Raw genomic sequence first — 24988 nt, 5'->3', positions numbered from 1 at the left:
CCATTCAAGATGATGTCAGCCTGGGCTCAGTAGCATAATTCTATCCCGAGGCAGAGGGGTATGGGAGCCACTGCAAACACTTGAGCATATCATCTAAACTGACACTTTGGTGTAACGCAGAAGGAATTCCTACACTGTTGGTGGTGCCGTCTTTTAGATGTGCCAGTAATGTGAAGCTCCGTCTGCCTTCAGATGGATGTAAAGATCCCTTAACACTGTTTCCAGAAGACAAGGGGCATTTTCCCCAGTGACCTGACCTTTATTTAGCCCTCAACTACCATCACAAAAAATCTTGTCATTATCACATTGATATATCTGGGACCTTGCTGTTTTCAAAATTGACTGCCATCTTTTATTTCCTACATTACAACAGTGACTGCATCTTAAGTAGTTAATTGGCTATAACGTTTGGGATGTCCTGAGGTCATGAAAGGTGCTATATAAATAAATGCAAGTGCTTTCTTTCTTTACAGGGAATTCTGTGTAAAAGGTGTGCTGTCAAGTTGCACCTCGGTTTGAGCAAACCATCAAGGTGATACTCCAGTGCTCTCCTGAGTGCTGTTCTTCAGCTCAGATATCATTGCTTTATAGCTCCTGTGGTTTACCTAGCTGCAAAGCATTCTGTGATGCTGTTTAGTGCTTCAGGAAGTACTGAATCAAGTGACCCAAGGTACGGTTTATGACTTCTGATTATAATTTACATTAATGTCATGGTTTCAGAGGCTCAGTGCAATCATGTCAAATTCTCAGATAACACCAACTCCGGATAGGGAGCACAATCATCTGAAAAGGCAGTCAAGTACTTACAAAAATAATTAAGTAAGATATGTAAATGGGCAGAACAATGACAAAATTAAGCACAAGCATAAAGTATTGCACATTAGAAGAAAAAGCTGGTGGCACACAGACGCCATTAATAATATAGGCGATGTTGAATGAGTTCCAGAAGAGAAAGAGTTAATGGATTCAGCACTTAGTATTTCCAGTTACTGCAGAGTAGAAATTAATCAAGTAGAATGCTAAATTATATAGCCAGTAGAACACTAGTCAAGATGTGTAGCCGAAATTGTTTTAGTGCTCTGGTCAGACCTTATTTTCAGTCCACCTTTGGTCGTCATGATACAAGGGAGACATTCAAACTTTGTAGGTGGTGCAGAAACGATCCACAAGGCTGGTCAGAGTGATAAATTTGAGGAAGACTGGAGACTTTTTTTTTTAGTCTTGAAGGATGTGAACCTCATTCATACAAGAGAACTATGATATGGAAAAGTAAACCTGGAATAGTACTCCAAGCTATAGTTAGTTATGGGCATGTGGACACAGTAGACAAATTTAGCACTGACTTGACCGTGATCAGCACAAGAAATAGACTCTTAGACTGGTTAATGGAGTGAAACTGCTGAGATCATTCAGGAAATTTATAGATATTGTGATGAAGGACTGGGTTTGTTCTTGGTAAATGAAGATGGCTCATATTGTTTTCCTCCTCCTGTTCTATTGATCATTTGTCTCACTACTGCTTGTGCTGCATTTGCCTAAATGCAGTCACTGCCACTCTATTGTGGAAAGTTCTTAGAGATAATTTTATGCAATAAGATGCTATATAAATGCAAATGTTATGTGAGTATTGCTGAAAACAGTGACATTTTGTCTTTGCTTTTCGTCTTGCAATCATTAGGACAATTTGCAAGAATACCTATGTAAGGGAAAGCAACAGAGATTGAGTCCTGGTAGGAAAGTTAGTACAAGTGACTGGAAACTTGTTCGGAACTGTTGGTTTTGAGAAGATTTTTAATGAGAAAGTTTAAAAAGAAGAGGAATGGAGAGTTTGAGTAGACAGTCTAGAGAGTAGGTGAATAGAAATACAGCACAGAAACAGGTCATTTGGACGAACTAGTCTGCTGGTACTTATATTGTACACGAGTCTCCTCCCATTCCATCTGCTTCATCTCGGCCTTTCAGCATATCTTTCTATTACCTTTTCTCTTATGTACTCAACATGTTTCCGTTTGAAAGCATCTAAGCTATTTGCCTCAACCACTTTCTGTGGTAGAATGTTCCACATTCTAACCACTTTGAATAAAGACATTTCTCCTTACTGCCCTTTTGGAGACCTCTGAAGGTGAGCTTAAAGGAGGGAAGTCAGTTTAATGAAACTGAAGTGTCACTGCTTTATGAAGAAATTATATAGACAGGATTGGAATACATCTTTTGCCTTTAGCTGTCGCAGTGCTACTCTTTGGCATTCATCGCCCGCCCCCTAAAATCCCTTCACTACTAATTCCTCCTCCCTCTTTTTATAGCTTCAAAAGGTATCTTTTGAACCTTGCTTTTGGTTCTGCTCCATGTTTCACTGCTGCTCCATCATGATGTTTTCTAAGTTTAAGGGTGCAATAATAAAGCAAGATGTTATTGTGCCATTTGTGTGTGAAAAGAAAAGCAAGACTCTTCCTTCTCATATGACACCCTTTTATTCTCTTCCCAAATGAACTGTTTGATGCTGGTGCTTGAGATTCTGTAGAATGGTTTATAGCAGGGAAAATAATCCCAATTGTACTTACAAGTCCAAGTTCATACTGGGTTAAATGAGAAGCTGAAACGAGCATTGAAATGTGGCTGAAAAATGTACCAGGCAATTCATATTTACTATTGTAGTAAACAAAAACAAGAAATGCTGGATTCACTCAGCAGGTCTGGCAGCATCTGTGGAAAGAGAAGCAGAGTTAACGTTTCGGGTCAGTGACCCTTCTTCGGAACTGACAAATATTAGAAAAGTCACAGATTATAAACAAGTGAGGTGGGGGTTGGGCAAGAGATAACAAAGGAGAAGGTGCAGATTGGACCAGGCCACATAGCTGACCAAAAGGTCACAGAGCAAAGGCAAACAATATGTTAATGGTGTGTTGAAAGACAAAGCATTAGTACAGATTAGGTGTGAATATACTGAATATTGAACATCAGCAAGTGCAAACCTGAAGAAAAACAACCTGAAAAAAACAGTGGGTAAGCAAACTGAACAAACTAAGATGAAATGAAATAAATGCAAAAAAAGATTGTAAAAAATGTAAAAAGGAATGCAAAAAAAAAAGGAAGCAAAAATAACTAAAAATGACTAAAAATGAAAGTAAAGTGGGGGGCTGTCATGCTCTGAAATTATTGAACTCAATGTTCAGTCCGGCAGGCTGTAGTGTGCCTAATCGGTAGATGAGATGCTGTTCCTCGAGCTTGCGTTGATGTTCACTGGAACACTGCAGCAATCCCAGGACAGAGATGTGAGCATGAGAGCAGGGGGGAGTGTTGAAATGGCAAGCAACCGGAAGCTCAGGGTCCTGCTTGCGGACTGAGCGGAGATGTTCCGCAAAGCGGTCACCCAGTCTGCGCTTAGTCTCCCCAATGTGTAGAGGAGACCACGCTGTGAGCAGCGAATACAGTATACTACATTGAAAGAAGTACAAGTAAATCGCTGCTTCACCTGAAAGGAGTGTTTGGGGCCTGGGATAGTGAGGAGAGAGGAGGTAAATGGGCAGGTACTACACCTCCTGCGATTGCAAGGGAAGGTGCCCTGGGACGGGGACGAGGTGGTGGGGGTAATGGAGGAGTGGACCAGGGTGTCGCGGAGGGAACGATCCCTTCGGAATGCTGACAGGGGAAGGGAGGGGAAGATGTGACTGGTAGTGGCATCACGCTGGAGGTGGCGAAAATGGCGGAGGATGATCCTTTGGATATGGAGGCTGGTGGGATGAAAAGTGAGGACAAGGGGAACCCTGTCACGGTTCTGGGAGGGAGGGGAAGGGGTGAGGGTAGAGGTGCGGGGAATGGGTCGGACACGGTTGAGGACCCTGTCAACCACAGTGGGGGGAAATCCTCGGTTGAGGAAAAAGGAGGTCATATCAGAAGCACCGTCATGGAAGGTAGCATCATCAGAGCAGATGCGTCGGAGACGGAGAAACTGGGAGAATGGAATGGAATCCTTACAGGAGGTAGGGTGTGAAGAAGTGTAGTCGAGGTAGCTGTGGGAGTCAGTGGGCTTATAATGGATATTGGTAGACAACCTATCCCCAGAGATGGAGACAGAGAAGTCGAGGAAGGGAAGGGAAGTGTCAGAGATGGACCATGTAAAGGTGAGAGAAGGGTGGAAATTGGATGCAAAGTTGATAAAGTTTTCTAGTTCGGGGCGGGAGCAGGAAACGGCACCGATACAGTCATCAATGTACCGGTAAAAGAGTTGGGGGAGGGGGCCTGAGTAGGACTGGAACAAAGAATGCTCGACATATCCCACAAAAAGACAGGCATAACTAGGACCCATGCGGGTACCCATAGCGACACCTTTTACTTGAAGGAAGTGCGTGGAGTTGAAGGAGAAGTTGTTCAATGTGAGAACAAGTTCAGCCAGGCGGAGGAGGAGGAGGAGGGTGGTGGTGGATGGGGACTGGTTGGGCCTCTGTTCCAGGAAGAAGCGGAGAGCCCTCAAACCATCCTGGTGGGGGATGGAGGTGTAGAGCGATTGGACGTCCATAGTGAAGAGGAGGCGGTTGGGACCAGGAAACTGGAAATTGTCAAAATGACGTAGGGCGTCAGAAGAGTCACGGATGTAGGTGGGAAGAGACTGGACCAGCGGAGAAAAGATAGAGTCTAGATAGGAAGAAATAAGTTCAGTTGGGCAGGAGCAGGCTGACACAATGGGTCTGCCGGGACAGTCCCGTTTGTGGATTTTGGGAAGGAGGTAGAAGCGGGCTGTCCGGGGTTGCGGGACTATGAGGTTGGAAGCTGTAGAGGGAAGATCTCCAGAGGAGATGAGGTCAGTGACAGTCCTTTGGACGGTGGCTTGATGTTCGGTGGTGGGGTCATGGTCCAGAGGGAGGTAGGAAGAGGTGTCTGTGAGTTGGCGTTGAGCTTCTGCAAGGTAGAGGTCGGTACGCCATACAACAACAGCACCACCCTTGTCTGCAGGTTTGATGACCATGTCGGGGTTAGACCTGAGAGAACGGAGTGCCTCAAGTTCAGAGGGGGACAGGTTAGAGTGAGTGAGGGGGGCAGAGAAATTGAGACGACCAATGTCTCGCCGACAGTTTTCAATGAAGAGACCAAGAGCGGGTAAGAGGCCAGGGTGAGGGGTCCAGGTAGAGGGAGAATGCTGGAGGCGGGTGAATGGGTCTGCTGGTCGGGGGGAGGACTCCTGGTCGAAGAAGTGAGCCCGGAGGCGGAGGCGACGGAAGAAGAGCTCAACGTCATGCCGAGCGCGAAATTCATTGAGGTGGGGGCGTAAGGGGATAAAACTGAGACCTTTGCTGAGTACAGAACGCTCAGCATCAGAGAGGGGGAGGTCAGAGGGTATAGTGAATACACGGCAAGGGGTCAGATCAGAAGGGGTGGGGTCAGAGGGAAGTGAAGCGGAAGGAGGATCTGGAGGGGCATTAGTCCCCATCAGCTGCTGGAGCTTGCGTTCCTTAACACCTGAAAGGAAGAAAAAAAGTTTTTTGTTAATGCATCGGATGAGACGTAAGATGAGATGAAACTGCGGAGTAGAACAGCTTTGAGATAAGGTGAGACGGTGCTGCTGGAGAGAGAGGTCCAGTGTGTGCATATGGCGGCGCATAGCACTGAGTGTGGATCTCAGGATGCGGCGAGAGTAGCAGTCCGAGGAACGTTGGTCACTGACCCGAAACGTTAACTCTGCTTCTCTTTCCACAGATGCTGCCAGACCTGCTGAGTGAATCCAGCATTTCTTGTTTTTGTTTCAGATTTCCAGCATCCGCAGTATTTTGCTTTTATTTTACTATTGTAGTGTAGGGCTCCAAAAGTGGGGACCATGATTTATATGGAACCATGTCAGGAAAAGTTACTGTTTGCATTGCAGGATATTATCCTTAACTATTTTATCCTAATCAGATATTAACTAAGCTATTTAAAGGAGTTGAATGATAAGGCTTAAAGAAGCTGCTTTTGTTAGTCTGTTTGGCATATCCACCATTCCAACATAAATTGCAGATTTGTAAGATGACACACATAAGTTACTGTCTCTAGTCAGTAAGCCATACCAGGGTTGTTTTAAGTGTTTAGTTTTATATAGCAGTATTTGAAAGAAGCTTATCAGATGTGTTTTTCTGTACTCCATTTGTTTTTTTCTCGAAATCCATACTGGCCATTAACTAACTTGTATTTCAATTTTTGATCTTTTCAAGTACCTGAGCGAAGGGCGCAAATTCGGCTGGAATAAAAATATCAGAAGACAATGGCTTCTTACAAACCAACTGTGATTCAGAGTTGCCCAAAACTTGGAAAGAAGGTTACACAGGACACATTATACTGGAAAGGTTATAAGGTAGGATCAGAATGGATGATCTTTGATGCTCAAAGAGTGAAATCAGTACGTGTGAGGATATTATTATGCTTTATCTTTGGTTGTTGCAAATGTTAACATTCATCATACATTTGTAAAGCTTGCATTCTTATTCAAACCAATAGACCAGTTTCCCAATGCCACTGTTTTGCATACAGTGACTACAGTGCTTTTATCTACAATTGAATATTTAGCCCTGATACTTGTAAGTATTAAAGAATCACCAGTCCCAGATATTTGAGCTTTGGGCTCCTTCATGTAAAATGTGGTCCATTGTGTTCTGTTGAAACCACATGTATTGTACTAAATGCGATGTTTTTCATACTTATTTACAGTATATAAGACTGGGAATTATGTGAGTCTTGACATTTAAAACTCACTGTCCACATCACTGGATTTTGAGACATACCATATTTTACACAAAGGAATCCATCTGTACCCCAACATCACTAACCTATGAAGCTGTACACCTAATGGAAATACCAGTATTGGCTTAACTTTGTTTTCTTTTTTTCAGGCTCCAGTTCAGATAAAAGAATTTGGTGCTGTGACAAACATAGGTTTTTCTCCAGTTGCTCCCTATAACTATGCGGTAACTGCTTCTACAAGGGTGAGTCCAGAATAAGCATGTCTGTCTTAAAAGAAAAAGAAATGTCAATTTGATTCGACCAACTACTCTTTAAAAAGTGTTGCTTTACTGTGTCATATGTTGGTGTCAATCTATTTCTGTGAGATTTCCCAGAAGTATCCAAATCTGAACCAAAACTTACATGTTAACCATTTCATTCCAGTGTTCTGATATGAGAGGTACACTTGGTGGAACATTTAATTTAGAAACTCTTTTAAACTCTTGTTCTACAACTTCTGTGTTTTAAGTGTCAGTCGGGATTAGCTTTTTAAAAAATAAAACTTCGATGGAGAAATATGTTGAATAAGATTGAAGGTTGTAAAGGTAGAGATGAACAAGTCGTCTTGCGATGGTAGAATCATTTGTGGAATACAATTGGTCAGAATTGTTATTTTAGCTTAGTATTAAGGTCTTTTCTTGGATGGTCCTTTAGGTTTTGGGAGAAATTTCACAGAACTTTAACATAGAGATTTGTCTGTGGCTTTGCTGCCTTCCTTAAGAGATTGAATGAGTTGAGTAAAGTTTGAGACCAAATTATGCATTTTTTGTGGAAAAAAGAAAGTGAATTTATATAGTGCCTTTCAAGACCTCCGGGATGTCCCAAAGTGTTTTTCAGCCAATTAAGTACTTTTGAAGTGTAATCGCTGTTGCAATGTAGGGGTATGTGGCAACCGATTTGTACACAGCAAGGTCCCAGGAACAGCGATGAGATGTGTAACTTGATCAGTTTTTTTTTTTAAGGAGATTTTGGTTGAGTAGCGAATATTGGTCAAGACACCTGCCGAACTCCCCTGCTCTTTGAAAAGCCATGGGATCTTTTACATCCACTAGAGGGGGCATCGGTTAACATCTTATCCAAAAGACGGCACCTCCGACAATGCAGTAATCTCATCACTGCAGTGTCTGCCAGGATTATGTTTTCAAGTGTTTGGAGTGGGGTTTGAACCCACAGCCCTCGCGAATGCTACCATTGAGCCAAAGGTGATACTTAAAGAACAGACTTGTTAGTTGAATGGCCTTTTTTTGTGTATGCTCTTCAACCTCTTTGTTGTTGGGAAGTTGAACGATCAGCTCCAGCAGATACCAAGAGTGCAGTAGTACGACTGGATCTTTTTCAGTGTTTTAAAGCATGATGCCTCCTCGTTATTGCTTACAATTCTAGGTGTAAGGTCAGTTGCTGCTAAAGTAAGTTTAAAAAAAAAAAAAAAATGAAACTTGGTGACTTGTATGACTGGATTCCTTTTCATATATGTTCTTATAAGAGCTGCTGCACTGGGTTGTTCTCGATATAATATAAAATCAAAATAATACAGATGCTGGAAATCTGAAATAAAACCAAAAAGTGCTGGAAATACTCAGCAGGTCTGACAGCATCTGTGGAGAGAGAAGCAAAGTTAACTTTTCAGGTCAGTGACCTTTCATCAGAACTGGCAAAGATTAGAAATGTAATAGGTTTTAAGCAAATAAAGTGGGGGTGGGGCAAAAGAGAACAAATGGCAAGGTGTTGATAGGACAGAGGGTCACAGAGAATAACTGACAAGGTGGTCATGGGGCAAAGACAAAGAGTGTGTTAATGGTGTGAAATACAAAGTGTTTGTGCAGAGAGGGTGTTAAATGACAGAATAATGAAAGCCTTAGCCAAAAGCAAAACATGAAAAAGAAAGTGGGCAGGCAAATGGTTAAAAAAAAGTGTAATGATGAAACAAGCTAAAATAAAATGAAATAAAAATAAAAAATACAAAGTAAAACTCAAAAAAAAGTATAACTAAAAACTCTGTTCAGTCTGGTAGGCTGCCGTGTGCCTAATCAGTAAATGTTCTCAACATATCTGTTTGAGTTTAATATCTATATTTTATTGCTTAGATCCACATATATGGTCGATACTCTCAAGAACCCATAAAAACGTTCTCCAGATTTAAGGACACAGCATATTGTGGCACATATAGAGATGACGGAAAGCTGCTTGTTGCAGGCTGTGAGGATGGTATTGTTCGCCTTTTTGATGTTGATGGCCGAGCAGCACTCAGACAGTACAGTGGACACACAAAGTAAGTTGTTTTCCAAGACCAGAATTAGAGGAGAAGGTAACTTGTGTGACTAAGTACTGTTGATGGACATTTGTCAATTAAGATTCTTCATATCAGCTTTAAAAAGTCTTCATTTTGAAAAAGTAGTTTCACTTTGGAGGAAATTTGTAAACCAATATTTTGCCTAGAGTGGTGACCCCTCTTTTACACTTGCCTTTAGAGTGAGAATTTTCTTTTTGTCTGTCCCAGTGAAGATTCTTTCCCTCAAACTTTCACCTAAGAGTTAGTTATTTAAGGCCAGCAAGGGATGGTTCCAGCATAGGCCCTAAAGGTGATCAGGTCCAGTGAATTGGCTGAAATGTTGGGCTGAATTTTGAAATGAGTTAAATGAAAATGCAAATTAACCTACCTGCCGCCGCCGGCTGTCCCACGCCGATTTTGGAGTTCCGAGGCGAGACACTGGTTGGGCGGGGGGAGGAATAAAATTATCAGGGTGGAAGGAGTGGGGGAAAACTATTCCTGTTGGTTGTGGGGATGGTGGGAAGGGGTTAAGGGTCAAAGATACTGAAGTATGGGGGGGAAGTTCAGAATTACATAAAATGTATTTTTGGGGGGATAGGTCAATTTGTGTGTTTCGGACTCAGTGGGGGAAGAGGGGATTCAATGTTAAATTAAAAGTTTATTAAATTTGTTACTCACACTGGCACCTTTAAATATGTTAATATATCCTGAAGGGCTTGAAGCCCTTTAAAAATGGTGCTTGCACAGTGGTCCCGGATGCTGTTGCTGGGGTCATGGCAGCTGCCCCCTCTGTCATCGGGTGTGGCCGCTCTGCCCCCTCCATTTAAATCAGCCCCTGTGCATAATATCGTGGGGGCTGTACGGCAGCACTTTCATGTTGGAAGTACGCTGACTTCACAGCGCACCGCTGCAGAGCATGGTGCGCTGATAAAATTCAGCCCGTTCTGTTGTGATAGTCATAGAATCATAGAAGTTTCAGTTTTGAAACATCTGGTAAAATGAAGGAGGTAATTTGGCCTGTTATGTCTGTACTGGTCTTGTTACAGAAATCTAAAACTGATCCTTGCTGTCTCCTTCCTCATTTTCCCTGTATCATCACCTGCTTCAAATGTTTAGCTGAAATCTGAGTGCTTTCGTTACATAGTTATTATTAAGCCTGTATTAATACTTAGCCTACTGTATGTGAGCGCATGTCATGCGTTCAGATATTTTTTAACATGCTAAGTGTTTTAAAAAAAAATAATTGAAATTTGTTCCTTGTGTATAATATGCACATATTATAATATAAGCTTCATCCTATCCTTTCCAGCTTAATTTCATCAACTTTTTTTCCAATTTCCACCCTTTCCTTGCCTTCACATGGTCCATCTCCAATTCTTCCCTTCATCGACTTAGCTATCCCCATTTCTAGGGATAGTTTGTAGACCAATATCTACAAGAATCCCGCTGACTCCCACAGCTATCTTAACTACACTTCCTTCCAGCCCGTTTCCTTTAAGGACTCTGTTCCATTCTCCCAGTTTCTCTGTTTTAGTCGCATCTGTTATGACTATGCCACCTTCCTTACCAGTGCTTCCAATATTTTTTCCTTTACCTCAACTGAGGATTCCTCTCCACTGTGGCTGATGGGGCCCTCAACCGTGTCTGTTTCATTTCTCATTACTCTCACCACTTCTCTTCCTTCCCAAACCCACAGTAAGGTTCTCTTGTCCTCACCTTCTACCCAACGATTCCTTCCATGTTGAGCAGCAGTACTGCTTTCAATTTAGTATACCTTATTCACTTCTCATAATGCAGTCCCCTTTGGAGAGCCAACCGCAGATGGGTGATTGCTTTGCGGAACATCTCCTTTCAGTCTGCAAGCATGATCCCAAGTTTCCAGTCACCTTTCATTTTAATTTTCTACCCCGCTCCCTCTTTAACCTCTGTGCCCTTGGCCTCCTACACTTTTGTAGTGAAGTTCGCAGAACGGCATCTCATCTCTTGATTAGGCACATTACAGCCTTCTGGACTCAACGTGATCCTACTATTTCCATTTACAGCTGCTGCAGACATATCTGTTCTTTTACTTGTACCATTATTTTCTCCTTTTGCTTTGCTCCATTATCCTTTTTGTCATTAAATCTCTCCTGCCTTCCACCCTGTTATAGACCTTTGCTTTTGTTCTTCCACTCACCCTTTCCCTGCCTCTGTACTTGCATAAAACCTGTCTAACTTTTCCCAGTTCTGATGAAAGGCCATCAACCTGCAATGTTAACGTTTTTCTCTCCACAGATGCCACTTGACCTGCCGAGTATTTCCAGCATTTTCCATTTTTAATTTCAGATTTCCAGCATTCACAATATTTGCTTTTGTCTTTTCCTTCCATCTGTTGTTTTGAGTCCAGAATACCAGCGAAAGTTAAATTGCAAGTTAAAGCTAAACAGATTTGTGACTTCTGTAAAATTTAAAGGTTTTTTTTGTCTTTATTATCCTTTCAAGAAATGTGAGCGAATCATAGAATAATACAGTACAGAAGAGGCCCTTCGGCCCATCGAGTCTGCACCGATGCATTAAAGACACCTGACCTGTCTACCTAATCCCATTTGCCAGCACTTGGCCCATAGCCTTGAATGTTATGACATGCCATGTGCTCATCCAGGTACTTTTTAAAGGCTGTGAGGCAACCCGCCTCTACCACCCTCCCAGGCAGTGCATTCCAGACCGTCACCACCCTCTGGGTAAAAAAAGTTCTTCCTCAAATCCTCCTTAAACCTCCTGCCCCTCACCTTAAACTTGTGTGCCCTCTTAACTGACTCTTCAACTAAGGGGAATAGCTGCTCCCTATCCACCCTGTCCATGCCCCTCATAATCTTGTGCACCTCGATCAGGTCACCCCTCAATCTTCTCTGCTCCAGCGAAAACAACCCAATCCTATCCAACCTCTCTTCATAGCTTAAATGTTCCATCCCAGGCAACATCCTGGTGAATTGCCTCGAAACCCTCTCCAATGCAATCACATCCTTCCCATAATGTGGCGACCAGAATTGCACACAGTACTCCAGCTGTGTCCTTAGCAAAGTTCTAGACAACTCCAACGTGACCTCCCTACTTTTGTAATCTATGCCTCGATTGATAAAGGCATATGCCTTTTTCACCACCCTATTAACCTGCCCTTCTGCCTTCAGAGATCTATGGACAAGCTCCCTTTGTTCCTCAGAACTTCCCAGTGTCAGGCCATACATTGAATACTTCCGTGTCACATTACTCCTTCCAAAGTGTATCACCTCACACTTTTCAGGGTTAAATTCCATCTGCCACTTTTCTGCCCATTTGACCATCCCGTCTATATCTTCCTGTAACCCAAGACACACAACCTTACTGTTAACCACTCGGCCAATCTTTGTGTCATCTGCGAACTTACTGATCCTACCCCCAGATAGTCATATATGTCATTTATATAAATGATAAATAGGGGACCCAGCACAGATCCCTGTGTCACGCCACTGGACGCTGGCTTCCAGTCACTAAAACAGCCGTCTGTCATCACTCTCTGTCTCCTACAGCTAAGCCAATTTTTAATCCACCTTATCAAGTTACCCTGTATCCCATGTGCATTTGCTTTCTTGATAAGTCTCCCATGTGAGACACTGTCAAAGGCTTTGGAATCCATGTAAACTACATCAGCTGCAATACCCTCATCTACACACCTGGTCACATGCTCAAAAAATTCAATCAAATTTGTTAGGCATGACCTCCCTCTGACAAAGCCATGCTGACTATTCCTAATCAAATTTTCCCTCTCCAAGTGGAGATAGATTCTCTCCTTCAGAATTTTCTCCAATAGTTTCCCTACCACTGACGTGAGGCTCACTGGTCTGTAGTTCCCTGGCTTATCTCTACAACCTTTCTTAAATAGTGGGACCACATTAGCTGTTCTCCAGTCCTCTGGCACCTCCTCCATGGCCAGAGAGGAATTAAAAATTTGGGTCAGAGCCCCTGCAATCTCCACCCTCGCCTCCCACAGCATCCTGGGACACAAATCGTCCGGACCTGGAGATTTGTCCACTTTTAAGCCTGCCAAAACCGCCAATACCTTGTCACTCCCCATGACAATTTGCTCAAGAACCTCACAGTCTCTCTTTCTGAGTTCCATATCTACATTCTCATGGGCAAAGACAGGTGTGAAGTAATCGTTCAACACCCTACCAATGTCCTCTGGCTCCACCCACAGATTTCCCCCTTGGTCCCTAATGAGTCCTACTCTTTCCCTCGTTATCCTCTTCCTATTGATATACTTATAGAATATCTTGGGATTTTCCCTACTTTTACCAGCCAGAGATTTCTCATATCCCCTCTTTGTTCTCCTAATTGCTTTCTTAAGCTCCATCCTACACTTTCTGTACTCCACTAATGCTTCCGTTGATTTGCTCTCCTTGTATTTGCTAAAAGCCTCTCTTTTCCTTCTCATCGTACCCTGAATATTTCTGGTCATCCATGGTTCTCTGGGCTTGTTGGTCCTACCTATTGCCCGAGTGGGAACATGTTGGGCCTGTACCCTCCCCATTTCCTTTTTGAATGACCCCCCACTGCTCTTCTGTAGATTTCCCGACAAGTAGAAGGCGGTGGCGTAGTGGTATTGTCACTGGAGTAGTAACCCAGAGACCCAGGGTATTGCTCTGGGGACATGGGTTCAAATCCCACCACAGCAGAAGGTGGAATTTGAATTCAATTAATAAATCTGGAATTAAAAAGCTAGTCTAATGATGGCCATGAAACCATTGTCGATTGTTGTAAAAACCCATCTGGTTCATTAAGGTAGATAAGTCCCCAGGGCCTGATGGGATATACCCCAGAATACTGAGGGAGGCCAGGGAAGAAATTGCTGGGGCCTTGACAGAAATCTTTGCATCCTCATTGGCTACAGGTGAGGTCCCAGAGGACTGGAGAATAGCCTATGTTGTTCCTTTGTTTAAGAAGGGTGGTAAGGATAATCCTGGAAATTATAGGCCGGTGAGCCTTACGTCAGTGGGAGGGAAACTATTAGGATTCTTCGGGATAGGATTTACTCCCATTTGGAAACAAACAAACCTATTAGCGAGAGACAGCATGGTTTTGTGAAGGGGAGGTCGTGTCTTACTAATTTGATTGAGTTTTTTGAGGAAGTGACGAAGATGATTGATGAGGGAAGGGCGGTGGATGTAGTCTATATGGACTTGAGGAAAGCCTTTGACAAGGTCCCGCATGGCAGACTGGTGCAAAAGGTGAAGTCGCATGGGATCAGAGGTGAGCTGGCAAGATGGATACAGAACTGGCTCGGTCATAGAAGACAGAGGGTATCAGTGGATGGGTGTTTGTCTGAATGGAGGGATGTGACTAGTGGTGTTCCGCAGGGATCAGTGCTGGGACCTTTGCTGTTTGTAGTATATATAAATGATTTGGAGGAAAATGTAGCTGGTCTGATTAGTAAGTTTGCGGACGACACAAAGGTTGGTGGAGTTGCGGATAATGATGAGGATTGTCAGAGGATACAGCAGGATATAGATCGGTTGGAGACTTGGGCGGAGAAATGGCAGATGGAGTTTAATCCGGACAAATGTGAGGTAATGCATTTTGGAAGGTCTAATGCAGGTGGGAGGTATACAGTAAATGGCAGAACCCTTAGGAGTATTGACGGGCAGAGAGATCTGGGCGTACAGGTCCACAGGTCACTGAAAGTGGCAACGCAGGTGGATAAGGTAGTCAAGAAGGCATACGGCATGCTTGCCTTCATCGGTCGGGGCATAGAGTATAAAAATTGGCAAGTCATGCTGCAGCTGTACAGAACCTTAGTTAGGCCACACTTAGAATATTGCGTGCAATTCTGGTCGCCACACTATCAGAAGGACGTGGAGGCTTTGGAGAGGATACAGAGGAGGTTTACCAGGATGTTGCCTGGTCTGGAGGGCATTGGCAGTGAGGAGAGGTTGGAAAAACCTGGATTGTTTTCACTGGAACGACGGAGGTGGAGGGGCGACATGATAGAGGTTTACAAGTTATGAGCGGCATGGACAGAGTGGATAGTCAGAAACTTTTTCCCAGGGTGGAAGAGTCAGTTACTAGGGGACGAAGGTTTAAGGTGCGAGGGGCAAAGTTTAGAGGGGATGTGCGAGGCAAGCTTTTTACACAGAGGGTGGTGAGTGCCTGGAACTTGCTGCCAGGGGAGGTGGTGGAAGCAGATACGATAGCGACGTTTAAGAGACATCTTGACAAATATATGAATAGGAAGGGAATAGAGGGATATGGGTCCCGGAAGTGCAGAAGGTGTTAGTTTCGGCAGACATCAAGATCTGCACAGGCCTGGAGGACCGATTGGCCTGTTCCTGTGCTGTACTGTTCTTTGTTTGTTCTTTGTTTGTCCTTTAGGGAAGGAAATCTGCTGTCCTTACCTGGTCTGGCCTACATGTCACCCCAGACCCACAGCAATGTGGTTCACTCTTACATGCCCTCTGAAATGGCTTAGCAAGCCACTCAGTTGTATCTAACCGCTACGAAGTCCAAATGGACTGCAGCGGTTCAAGGGCAATTAGGGATGGGCAATAAATGCTGGCCTAGCCAGCGATGCCCAAATCCCATGAATGAATAAAAAAAAAAGTAACCCTTTCAAGTCTACCTTGGCTAGATCCTGCCTTATTTTACTAAAATTCGCTCTCCCCCAATCCAAAACCTTTGTTTGCAACTTGTCTATTTGTTTCTCCATAACAAGCTTAAATTGTACCATGTTGTGGTCACTATCACCAAAATGCGCCCCCACCAACACATCAACCACCTGTCTGGCTTCATTTCCCAGAATTAGGTCCAGCACTGCAACCTCCCTTGTTGGATCCTCTACATATTGAGCTAAAAAGTTCTCCTGTATACATTTTAAGAACTCCACTCCATCTAAGCCCTTAACACGATGACTATCCCAATTAATGTTGAGAAAGTTGAAATTTCCTAATATAATTACCCTATTATTATTTTCACACACCTCTGCGAATTGTGCACATATTTGCTCCTCAATTTCCTGCTGACTATCTGGGGGTCTATAATAAACACCTAGCAATGTGGCTGTCCCTTTTTGATTCCTAAACTCTACCCATAAAGCTTCAGTTGATGCCCCCTCCAAGATATCATCTCTCCTTACTGCAGTAACTGACTCCTTAACTAATATTGCAATGCCCCCTCCTCTTTTACCCCCAAAATAATTTGAGAAGTCCTCATCGGGTTACATGGGAGTGAACCTGATACTTTGAATAAAACCCAGAATAGATTTGTTTGTCTTGATAATGATTTGAAGGCATAAATGGCCAACTGAGTCTAGATAAAAATCTTTTTTTCAGAGCTGTTCAATTCACTGCTTTCACATCTGACAAATACCGTTTGATGTCTGGATCAGATGATTACTCAGTCCGGCTTTGGGATATACCAAGCTCAACAGAACTTCACTCCTTTAAAGAGCATACTGATTATATACGGTGTGGCTGCACCAGCAATTTGAATGCGGACCTTTTTGTTACAGGTATGTAGTTCTTATTGGAACAGCAATCTACAAATAATTGTATTCAGTAACAATCTTTTGTTTTTCTACTTCCACTTAAGCAACCCATCAACATCAGCTCTTCGCTCAGTGCACCTTGCCTCTCGGATGCTGGTATGATCCAGGCTGTCTTTCAGTGTCTGGCTGTTTGTAAGCGTAATGTAATTCAATGCTTATCTTCCATTAGTCTTTTCGGTTCTTGCAGCTATTGACTTTGCCTATGTGGGAATAGAAAAAAACCTTTTCACCGAACTATTACTCTCACACACTTGTGATATAAAGTGCATCAATGTTGTTCACATTGTGCCCTTTTTGTGCTCTACATTGAATCTGCTGTCTAACAGTTTCTAATATTCTTCCTGTTTATAGGTTCTTATGATCATACAGTGAAAGTATTTGATGCCCGAATGGATCAAAGTGTGATAACTATGGAACATGGGCAGCCAGTAGAGAGTGTGTTGCTTTTTCCATCAGATGGACTTCTGGTATCAGCAGGTCAGTATACTTTGGTTATTTAGAAATATAGTTTCTGAATTAGTGGAGTTTTTATTTAGCTGTGCAGTCAACTATAAAGGAGCCAGCTAAGGCAGTATACTAGTTTTCATCAAATTGACTGTCATTCGTGTCTTCTCCCTCTCTCTCATGGTCTCCATTGGCAGTAGATTAGTATATTATCTCATACATTTCAAGGTGCCATGTAACCTGGAGAATGAACTAAATCTTAACATCCTTTCCGGTCTTCACAGTCCACAGAATATTATGTTTTTGCATTCTTTGTAAATTTTTCTGTAACTGCAAAAACACTGTAGTTACTAACATTCTGGAGTATCAGCATTTAATAGTCCTGTGCTTTGTTGCTTTTTTAAAAAAAAACTCCTTTTTGAAATCTATTTATTATTCAACACAATTTTCTGAGCAAACTTGTTTACCATCTTGGCAATAGCTGTAGCTTTGATGTGTATGTGAATTGTTTATTAACTGTATCTCCTAATTGCCTATGCTTTCCTTTTTAAAGGTGGCCGGTATGTAAAAGTCTGGGATATGTTGAAAGGAGGACAATTGCTGGTTTCATTGCGAAACCACCACAAGACTGTCACCTGTCTATGTCTAAGCAGTTCAGGACAGAGGCTGCTCTCAGGCTCTCTTGATAGGTAGGAAAGCCATTGTTCTTTGGACAGAATTGAAATGGAATCGGCATATGCATGGATGCAATTTTTGCTTTTTTTAAAATAGATATTTGTATTTGGAAGGTTTATTTAAAATCTGATGCAGAGATTGCATTGGAATTTTAATATTTATGTAACATCATGTTGAGTTTTGTCTTGTGAGCTTAAAGATCAAAAATATTTAAAATTGGGAGGTTTTGATGAGGGAAATGGGGAATGGCTATTTACATTAGTTAAGAGGGTATAATTTAAGATCATCAAAACAACAAAAGGAGAGGCTGGTAGAAAGGGACACCCATAATAGCTATTAAAGTGGAGTGGATAAATATTTTAAAAGCGAGAAAGACATTGAATTGGGACATTGGATAGCTCTCTAAGTACAGGGCAATCATGATGGGCTGAGTGTCGTCCTCCTGTGCTATAAATGTCTGATTTTATGATCAAAAGAGCTATATATACTGCTTTTTGTGGTCATTATAATCACAATGTTGACTTTTAAGTCTGTAAAAGAAAGTGTTTTATTAATACTCTTTGATCACATTGGGGCGGGCAATAAACAAAGAAATAACTAATGCCTGTAAAAATGGTACGGCAATTATCATGGGGGATTTTAATCTACATGTAGATTGGTCGAACCAGCTCAGTCAGGGTAGCCTTGAGGAGGAGGTCGTTGAGTGTATCCGTGATAGTTTTCTTGAACAGTATGTAATGGAACCGACGAGGGAGCAAATTATCCTAGATCTAGTCCTGTGTAATGAGACAGGAATAATTAATGACCTCATAGTTAGGGATCCTCTTGGAAGGAGTGATCACAGTATGGTTGAATTTAAAATACAGATGGAAAGTGTGAAGATAAAATCCAATACCAGGGTCCTGCGCTTGAACAAGGGGGACTACAATAGAATGAGGGAGGACTTGGCTAGAGTAGACTGGAAACAAAGATTTTATGGTGGGACAGTTGACGAGCAGTGGAGGACTTACAAAGCAATTTTTCAAAGTGCTCAGCAAAAGTATATTCCAGTGAAAAGGAAGGACTGGAAAAAAAGGGGTAATCTGCCATGGGTGTCTAAGGAAATAAGGGAGGCTATCAAATTGAAAGAGAAGGCATACAAAGTGGCCAAAAACAGCATGAAACTAGAAGATTGGGAAAACTTTAAAGGTCAACAGAAAGCCACAAAAAGAGCTATAAAGAAAAGTAAGATAGAACATGAGAAAAAACTAGCACAGAATATAAAGACTGATAACAAAAGTTTCTATAAATATATAAAACGAAAAAGAGTGGCTAAAGTAAACGTTGGTCCTTTAGAGGATGAGAAGGGGAATTTAGTTATGGGATATGATGAAATGGCCGAGGCATTGAACAGGTATTTTGTATCGGTCTTCACAGTGGAGGACATTAATAACATGCCAGTAATTGACAAAGAGATGAACGTAGGTGAGGACCTGGAAACAATCATTATTACGGAAGAGGTAGTGTTGGGCAAGCTAATGGAGCTAAGGATTGATAAGTCTCCTAGCCCTGATGGAATGCATCCCAGGGTACTAAAAGAGATGGCAGGAGAAATAGCAGGTGCACTGGCGGTAATTTTCCAAAATTCGCTGGACTCTGGGGTAGTCCCAGCAGATTGGAAAACAGCAGATGTGACGCCACTGTTTAAAAAGGGAGGTAGACAAAAGATGGGGAATTATAGACCGGTCAGCTTAACCTCTGTAGTGGGGAAGATGCTTGAGTCTATTATCAAGGAAGAAATAGCAGGGCATCTCGATAGAAATTGTCCCGTTGGGTAGACGCAGCATGGGTTCATGAAGGGCAGGTTATGCTTGATAAATCTTTTGGAATTCTATGATGACATTACGAGCAAGGTGGACAATGGGGACCCAGTGGATGTGGTGTACCTAGATTTCCAAAAGGCCTTCGACAAGGTGCCGCACAAGAGGCTGCTGCATAAGATAAGGATGCATGGTGTTAGGGGTAAAGTATTAGCATGGATAGAGGATTGGTTGACTAACAGGAAGCAGAGAGTGGGGATAAATGAGTGCTATTCTGGTTGGCAATCAGTCACTAGTGGTGTGCCTCAGGGATCGGTGTTGGGACCGCAATTATTTACAATTTATATAGATGATTTGGAGTTGGGGACCACGTATAGGGTGTCAAAGTTTGCAGATGACACTAAGATGAGTGGCAGAGCAAAGTGTGCAGAAGACTGTGAAACTTTGCAGAGGAACATAGATACATTGAGTGAGTGGGCAAAGGTCTGGCAGATGGAATACAATGTTAATAAATGTGAAGTAATTCATTTCGGTAGGAGTAACAGTAAAAAGGATTATTACTTGAATGGTAAAAAGTTGCAGAATGCTGCTATGCAGAGAGACCTGGGTGTCCTTGTGCATGAATCGCAGAAGCTTGGTTTGCAGGTACAGCAAGTAATTAGGAAGGCAAATAGAATTTTGTCCTTCATTGCTAAAGGGATTGAGTTTAAAAGCGGAGAGGTTATGTTGCAGTTGTATAAGGTACCGGTGAGGCCGCACCTGGAGTACTGTGTGCAGTTTTGGTCTCCTTACTGGCACTGGAGAGGGTGCAGAGGAGGTTCACTAGGTTGATTCCGGAGTTGAGAGGGTTGGCTTATGAGGAGAGACTGAGTAGATTGGGATTATATTCATTGGAATTCAGAAGAATGAGGGGGGATCTTATCGAAACATATAAAATTATGAAGGGAATAGATAAGATACAAGTAGAGAGGATGTTTCCACTGGCAGGTGAAGCTAGGACAAGAGGGCATAGCCTCAAGATTAGAGGGAGCAGATTTAGGACTGAATTAAGAAGGAACTTTTTCACCCAGAGGGTTGTTAATCTATGGAATTCCTTGCCCAGTGAAGTAGTTGACGCTTCTTCAGTAAACGTTTTTAAAGCTAAGGTAGATATCTTTTTGAACAATAAAGGAATTAAGGGATACGGTGAGAGCGCGGGTAAGTGGATCTGAGTCCACGAAACGATCAGCCATGATCTTATTGAATGGCGGAGCAGGCTCGAGGGGCCGAACAGCCTACTCCTGCTCCTAGTTCTTATGATCTTATTATGTCTGGGTTTTCTAAGGAGCATTTTTTTGTGTATACACTTAAAATATTTTAGAATTTTAATTTTCAGGCATGTCAAAATCTACAGTACATCCACATACAAAGTAGTCCATAGTTTGGATTATGCAGCAGCCATTCTGAGTTTGGCTTTAGCAGTGAGTAGAATATGTTTTTGTTTATGATATGGGTGATTATGAACTTTTCCAAGCATATTCAGAGTCACTTAAACCTTTTTACTGCATCTCTAAGTAGTATGTATAGTAAAATGTATTGCTGCAGTAGAGCAGTTTTTTTTTTGTGTGGTAACAAAGCTGAGATTAATTCTGTTTGCAGCTATCATCCACACTTGTGTTCATGTGTGTGTTTTACAGCAGTAATTGGTGGACAATGATCATGAGCGATAACTCTGGGAAACATTTCTCCTCGCCTCCCCAAATCTTGGGGACTAAGGCCAGTTGTAGTGTCACATTTCCTGTGCAGTAAAAAGGTTATAAAAGTAAACTCTAATGGCTCAGGCCAATGATACAAAAATACCATTTTAAATTTATTTTAAATTTTATTTTAGCCTGAAGATGAAGCCATTGTTGTAGGAATGACTAACAGTGTCTTGAATATCCGACATCGGAAATGCAATGAAAAGAAGCTTGAAATCATAAGTAAGAAAAGGGGGCCATCCTACAGATATTTCATAAAAGGAAAAGATTACATGCCAAAGAAGGTGGGTTTTTTGTAAAATGTGTATAATAATGGCTGTTTATTCTTGTGTTTGTCTACTTGTAGAAAGTTCTGAAATAATGTACTTCAGCAACTGACCTATAATGGATACTCCACATAATAGGTTTATATGATGTGTATTGATTTTTCTTTTTATTTGTTCAAATTTAATCAAGTTTAATTTCATTTGTAAAATGCATTGGGACTGTTGTCAACATGGCAAAATCTCTTCAAGCAAAATCAAAAAAAAAAGTTTGCAAGATAGTCTTTACATAACACTCCTCAACCTTTTTTAAATGCTATGAATTTTCATTTGTCACCTGAGCATATTCCTCCACTATTTCCCCACCCCATCGACCCCTTGCTTGACCACTTTCAAATCTAATCATTTTCTGTTGTTTTGGCTGTATGTATTGATCCCTATATCTCTACAGTTTATTTGAGGCATTGCTGGGTCAATAGAGTCATAGAGAGATACAGCACCGAAACAAGCCCTTTGGCCCACCGAGTCCGGGCTGGCCATCAACCACCCATTTATACTAATCCTATATTAATCCCACCCCACTGCTTAGTGGGTGTCTCGGGAGAGACCAAGGCTAAGGGAGTAAACCCGAACAGAAAATCTGGAGCGGAACCCCGAAGGCGGTCGTGTGTCACCTTTGGCATGTTTCCGGCAGTTCCTGCAGCCATACCAGTGCCAAACATCATGCTCTGCACTCCTTTGGACCCCACCAGGAAGGCCAAGAGGGGGGTTTTGACGCTTGGGCAACTCGCAACCTCCATACATCCACCCAGGCATGCAGCATGGAGAGGTCACTCCATAGTCGCCTCACAGCGACCAAAACAACATGGAAGGCACCAGTTACGGGTTATAAGTCCAGCTGAATTGGCATAGAGATTGGGCGCCACCCGTTGCCTTTGTCAGTGGGAGAGGTCATCGCATCTCACTGGACAGCTACCGCCCGCCTCAAACCGGGCAGCCCCCCCAGTCAGTAAGGTTCTGTCCTGCCACAGTCCACCTGCTTCAATGGGTGCTTGGAGCTCAGGGTCATTGCCCGACAAGTGGACTGTAACACCGCACCAAAAAGCATGACCAAAAAAGGAAAGAAGGTACCAGCCCTTCATTTTGCAAGCTGGAACTATGTGTCCTGGCCTGTCGGAAGACCTTACACAAATCAACGATTCTCGGAAGACCGCCATCATTAACAAGGAGCTCAGTAGATGCAATGTGGACATTGCAGCACTTCAGGAGACACGCCTCCCTGCGAACAGATCTCTAAAGAGAGCAAGACTACACCTTCCTTTGACAGGGTAGGGATCCTGAAGAACCAAGACAGCATGGAGTGGGCTTCACCATCTGAAACCCTTTGCTCAGCATGATAGAGCCACCGTCAAATGGCTCGGAACGCATACTGTCCATCCGACTGTTCACCTCTGGTCCAGTACACCTACTCAGCATCTATGCTCCAACACTCTGCTCCCCACCTGAAGCTAAAGACCAGTTCTGCGAGGAACTCCATAATATCATTTATAGCATCCCCAATACCAAACACCTGCTCCTGCTGGGGGACTTGAATGCCAGGGTTGGGGCCGACCATGACTCATGGCCCTCCTGCTTGGGTGCTATGGCATTGGAAGGATGAATGAGAATGGACAGAGACTGCTTGAGATGTGTACCTATCATAACCTCTGCATCACCAACTACTTTCATACTAAACCCTGTCACCAGGTTTCTTGGAGGCGCCCAAGATTACATCGTTGGCACCAGCTGGACCTCATCATCACAAGGCGAGCCTCTTTAAACAGCGTTCAAATCACACGCAGCTTCCACAGTGTGGACTGTGACACCGACCACTCCCTGGTGTGCAGCAAGGTTAGACTCTAACCAAAGAAGCTACATCACTCCAAGCAGAAGGGCTGCCCGCGCATCAACACTAGCAGAATTTCCCATCCACATCTGTTACATAAGTTTCTAAATTCACTTGAAAAAGCCCTTCAAAACACTCCCACAGGGGATGCAGAGACCAAGTGGGCCCACGTCAGAGACGCCATCTATGACTCAGCAATGAGCACCTATGGCAAATGTGTGAAGCGGAATGCAGACTGGTTTCAATCTCACTTTGAAGAGCTGGAACCTGTCATAGCCACTAAGCGCATTGCACTGCTGAACTACAAGAAAGCCCCCAGCAAGTTAACATCCGTAGCACTTAAAGCAGCCAGAAGCGCTGCGCAAATGACTACTGGCAACACCTATGCAGTCATATTCAGCTGGCCTCTGACACCGGAAACATCAGAGGAATGTATGATGGCATTAAGAGAGCCTTTGGGCCAACCATAAAGAAGATTGCCCCCCTCAAATCTAAATCGAGACATAATCACTGACCAATGCAAGCAAATGGACCGCTGGGTGGAGCACTACCTAGAACTGTACTCCAGGGAAAATGTCACTGAGACTGCCTTCAATGCAGCCCAGTCTCTGCCAGTCATGGATGAGCTGGACGTACAGCCAACAAAATCAGAACTCCGTGATACCATTGATTCTCTAGCCAGCGGAAAAGCCCCTAGGAAGGACAGCATTACCCTTGAAATAATCAAGAGTGCCAAGCCTGCTATACTTTCAGCACTGTACGAACTGCTTTGCCTGTGCTGGGACGAGGGAGCAGTACCACAGGACATGCGCGATGCCAATATCATCACCCTCTATATGAAGGGTGACCGCGGTGACTGCAACAACTAGTGTGGAATCTCCCTGCTCGGCATAGTGGGGAAAGTCTTCGCTCGAGTCGCTTTAAACAGGCTCCAGAAGCTGGCTGAGCGTGTCTACCCTGAGGCACAGTCTGGCTTTCAAGCAGAGAGATCCACCATTGACATGCTGTTCTCCCTTCGCCAGCTACAGGAGAAATGCCACGAACAACAGATGCCCCTCTACGTTGCTTTCATCAATTTCACCAAAGCCTTTGACCTCGTCAGCAGACGTGGTCTCTTCTGACTACTAGAAAAGATATGATGTCCACCAAAGCTACTAAGTATTATCAATATGAAAGGCACAATTCAGCATAGCGGCGCCTCATCAGACCCCTTTCCTATCCTGAGTGGCGTGAAACAGGGCTGTGATCTCGCACCTACACTGTTTGGGATCATCTTCTCCCTGCTGCTCTCACATGCATTCAAGTCTTCAGAAGAAGGAATTTTCCTCCACACAAGATCAGGTGGCAGGTTGTTCAACCTTGCCCGTCTAAGAGCGAAGACCAAAGTACAGAAAGTCCTCATTAGGAAACTCCTCTTTGCTGACTATGCTGCATTAACATCTCACGCTGAAGAGTGTCTGCAGGGACTCATCGACAGGATTGCGGCTGCCTGCAACGAATTTGCCCTAACCATCAGCCTCAAGAAAATGAACATCATGGGACAGGATGTCAGAAATACTCCATCCATCAATATTGGGGACCACGCTCTGGAAGTGGTTCAAGAGTTCACCTA

At 43.1% G+C, this 24988-nt stretch overlaps 1 protein-coding gene across 3 annotated transcripts in view; it reads left to right on the top strand.

Moving 5' to 3' along the window:
- Positions 1 to 24988, top strand: part of utp15 (UTP15 small subunit processome component) — a 34582-nt gene that overhangs the window by 666 nt on the left and 8928 nt on the right. For all 3 annotated transcript variants that reach the window (XM_068029544.1, XM_068029546.1, XM_068029545.1), the window contains exons 2-10: positions 474 to 670; positions 6183 to 6322; positions 6858 to 6950; positions 8832 to 9016; positions 16357 to 16535; positions 16923 to 17048; positions 17569 to 17704; positions 20865 to 20949; positions 21360 to 21512. In XM_068029544.1, coding sequence (XP_067885645.1) covers positions 6233 to 6322; positions 6858 to 6950; positions 8832 to 9016; positions 16357 to 16535; positions 16923 to 17048; positions 17569 to 17704; positions 20865 to 20949; positions 21360 to 21512 — 1047 coding nt within the window. In that variant the 5' untranslated portion in view covers positions 474 to 670; positions 6183 to 6232. The remainder of the gene's footprint in view (positions 1 to 473; positions 671 to 6182; positions 6323 to 6857; positions 6951 to 8831; positions 9017 to 16356; positions 16536 to 16922; positions 17049 to 17568; positions 17705 to 20864; positions 20950 to 21359; positions 21513 to 24988) is intronic.

This window comes from Heterodontus francisci, chromosome 4 (assembly GCF_036365525.1).
Source record: "Heterodontus francisci isolate sHetFra1 chromosome 4, sHetFra1.hap1, whole genome shotgun sequence".
In the NCBI taxonomy this organism is placed as follows: Eukaryota; Metazoa; Chordata; class Chondrichthyes; order Heterodontiformes; family Heterodontidae; genus Heterodontus; species Heterodontus francisci.
Note: the sequence above shows the minus strand (reverse complement) of the source record. Positions and strands in the feature narration are given on the sequence as shown.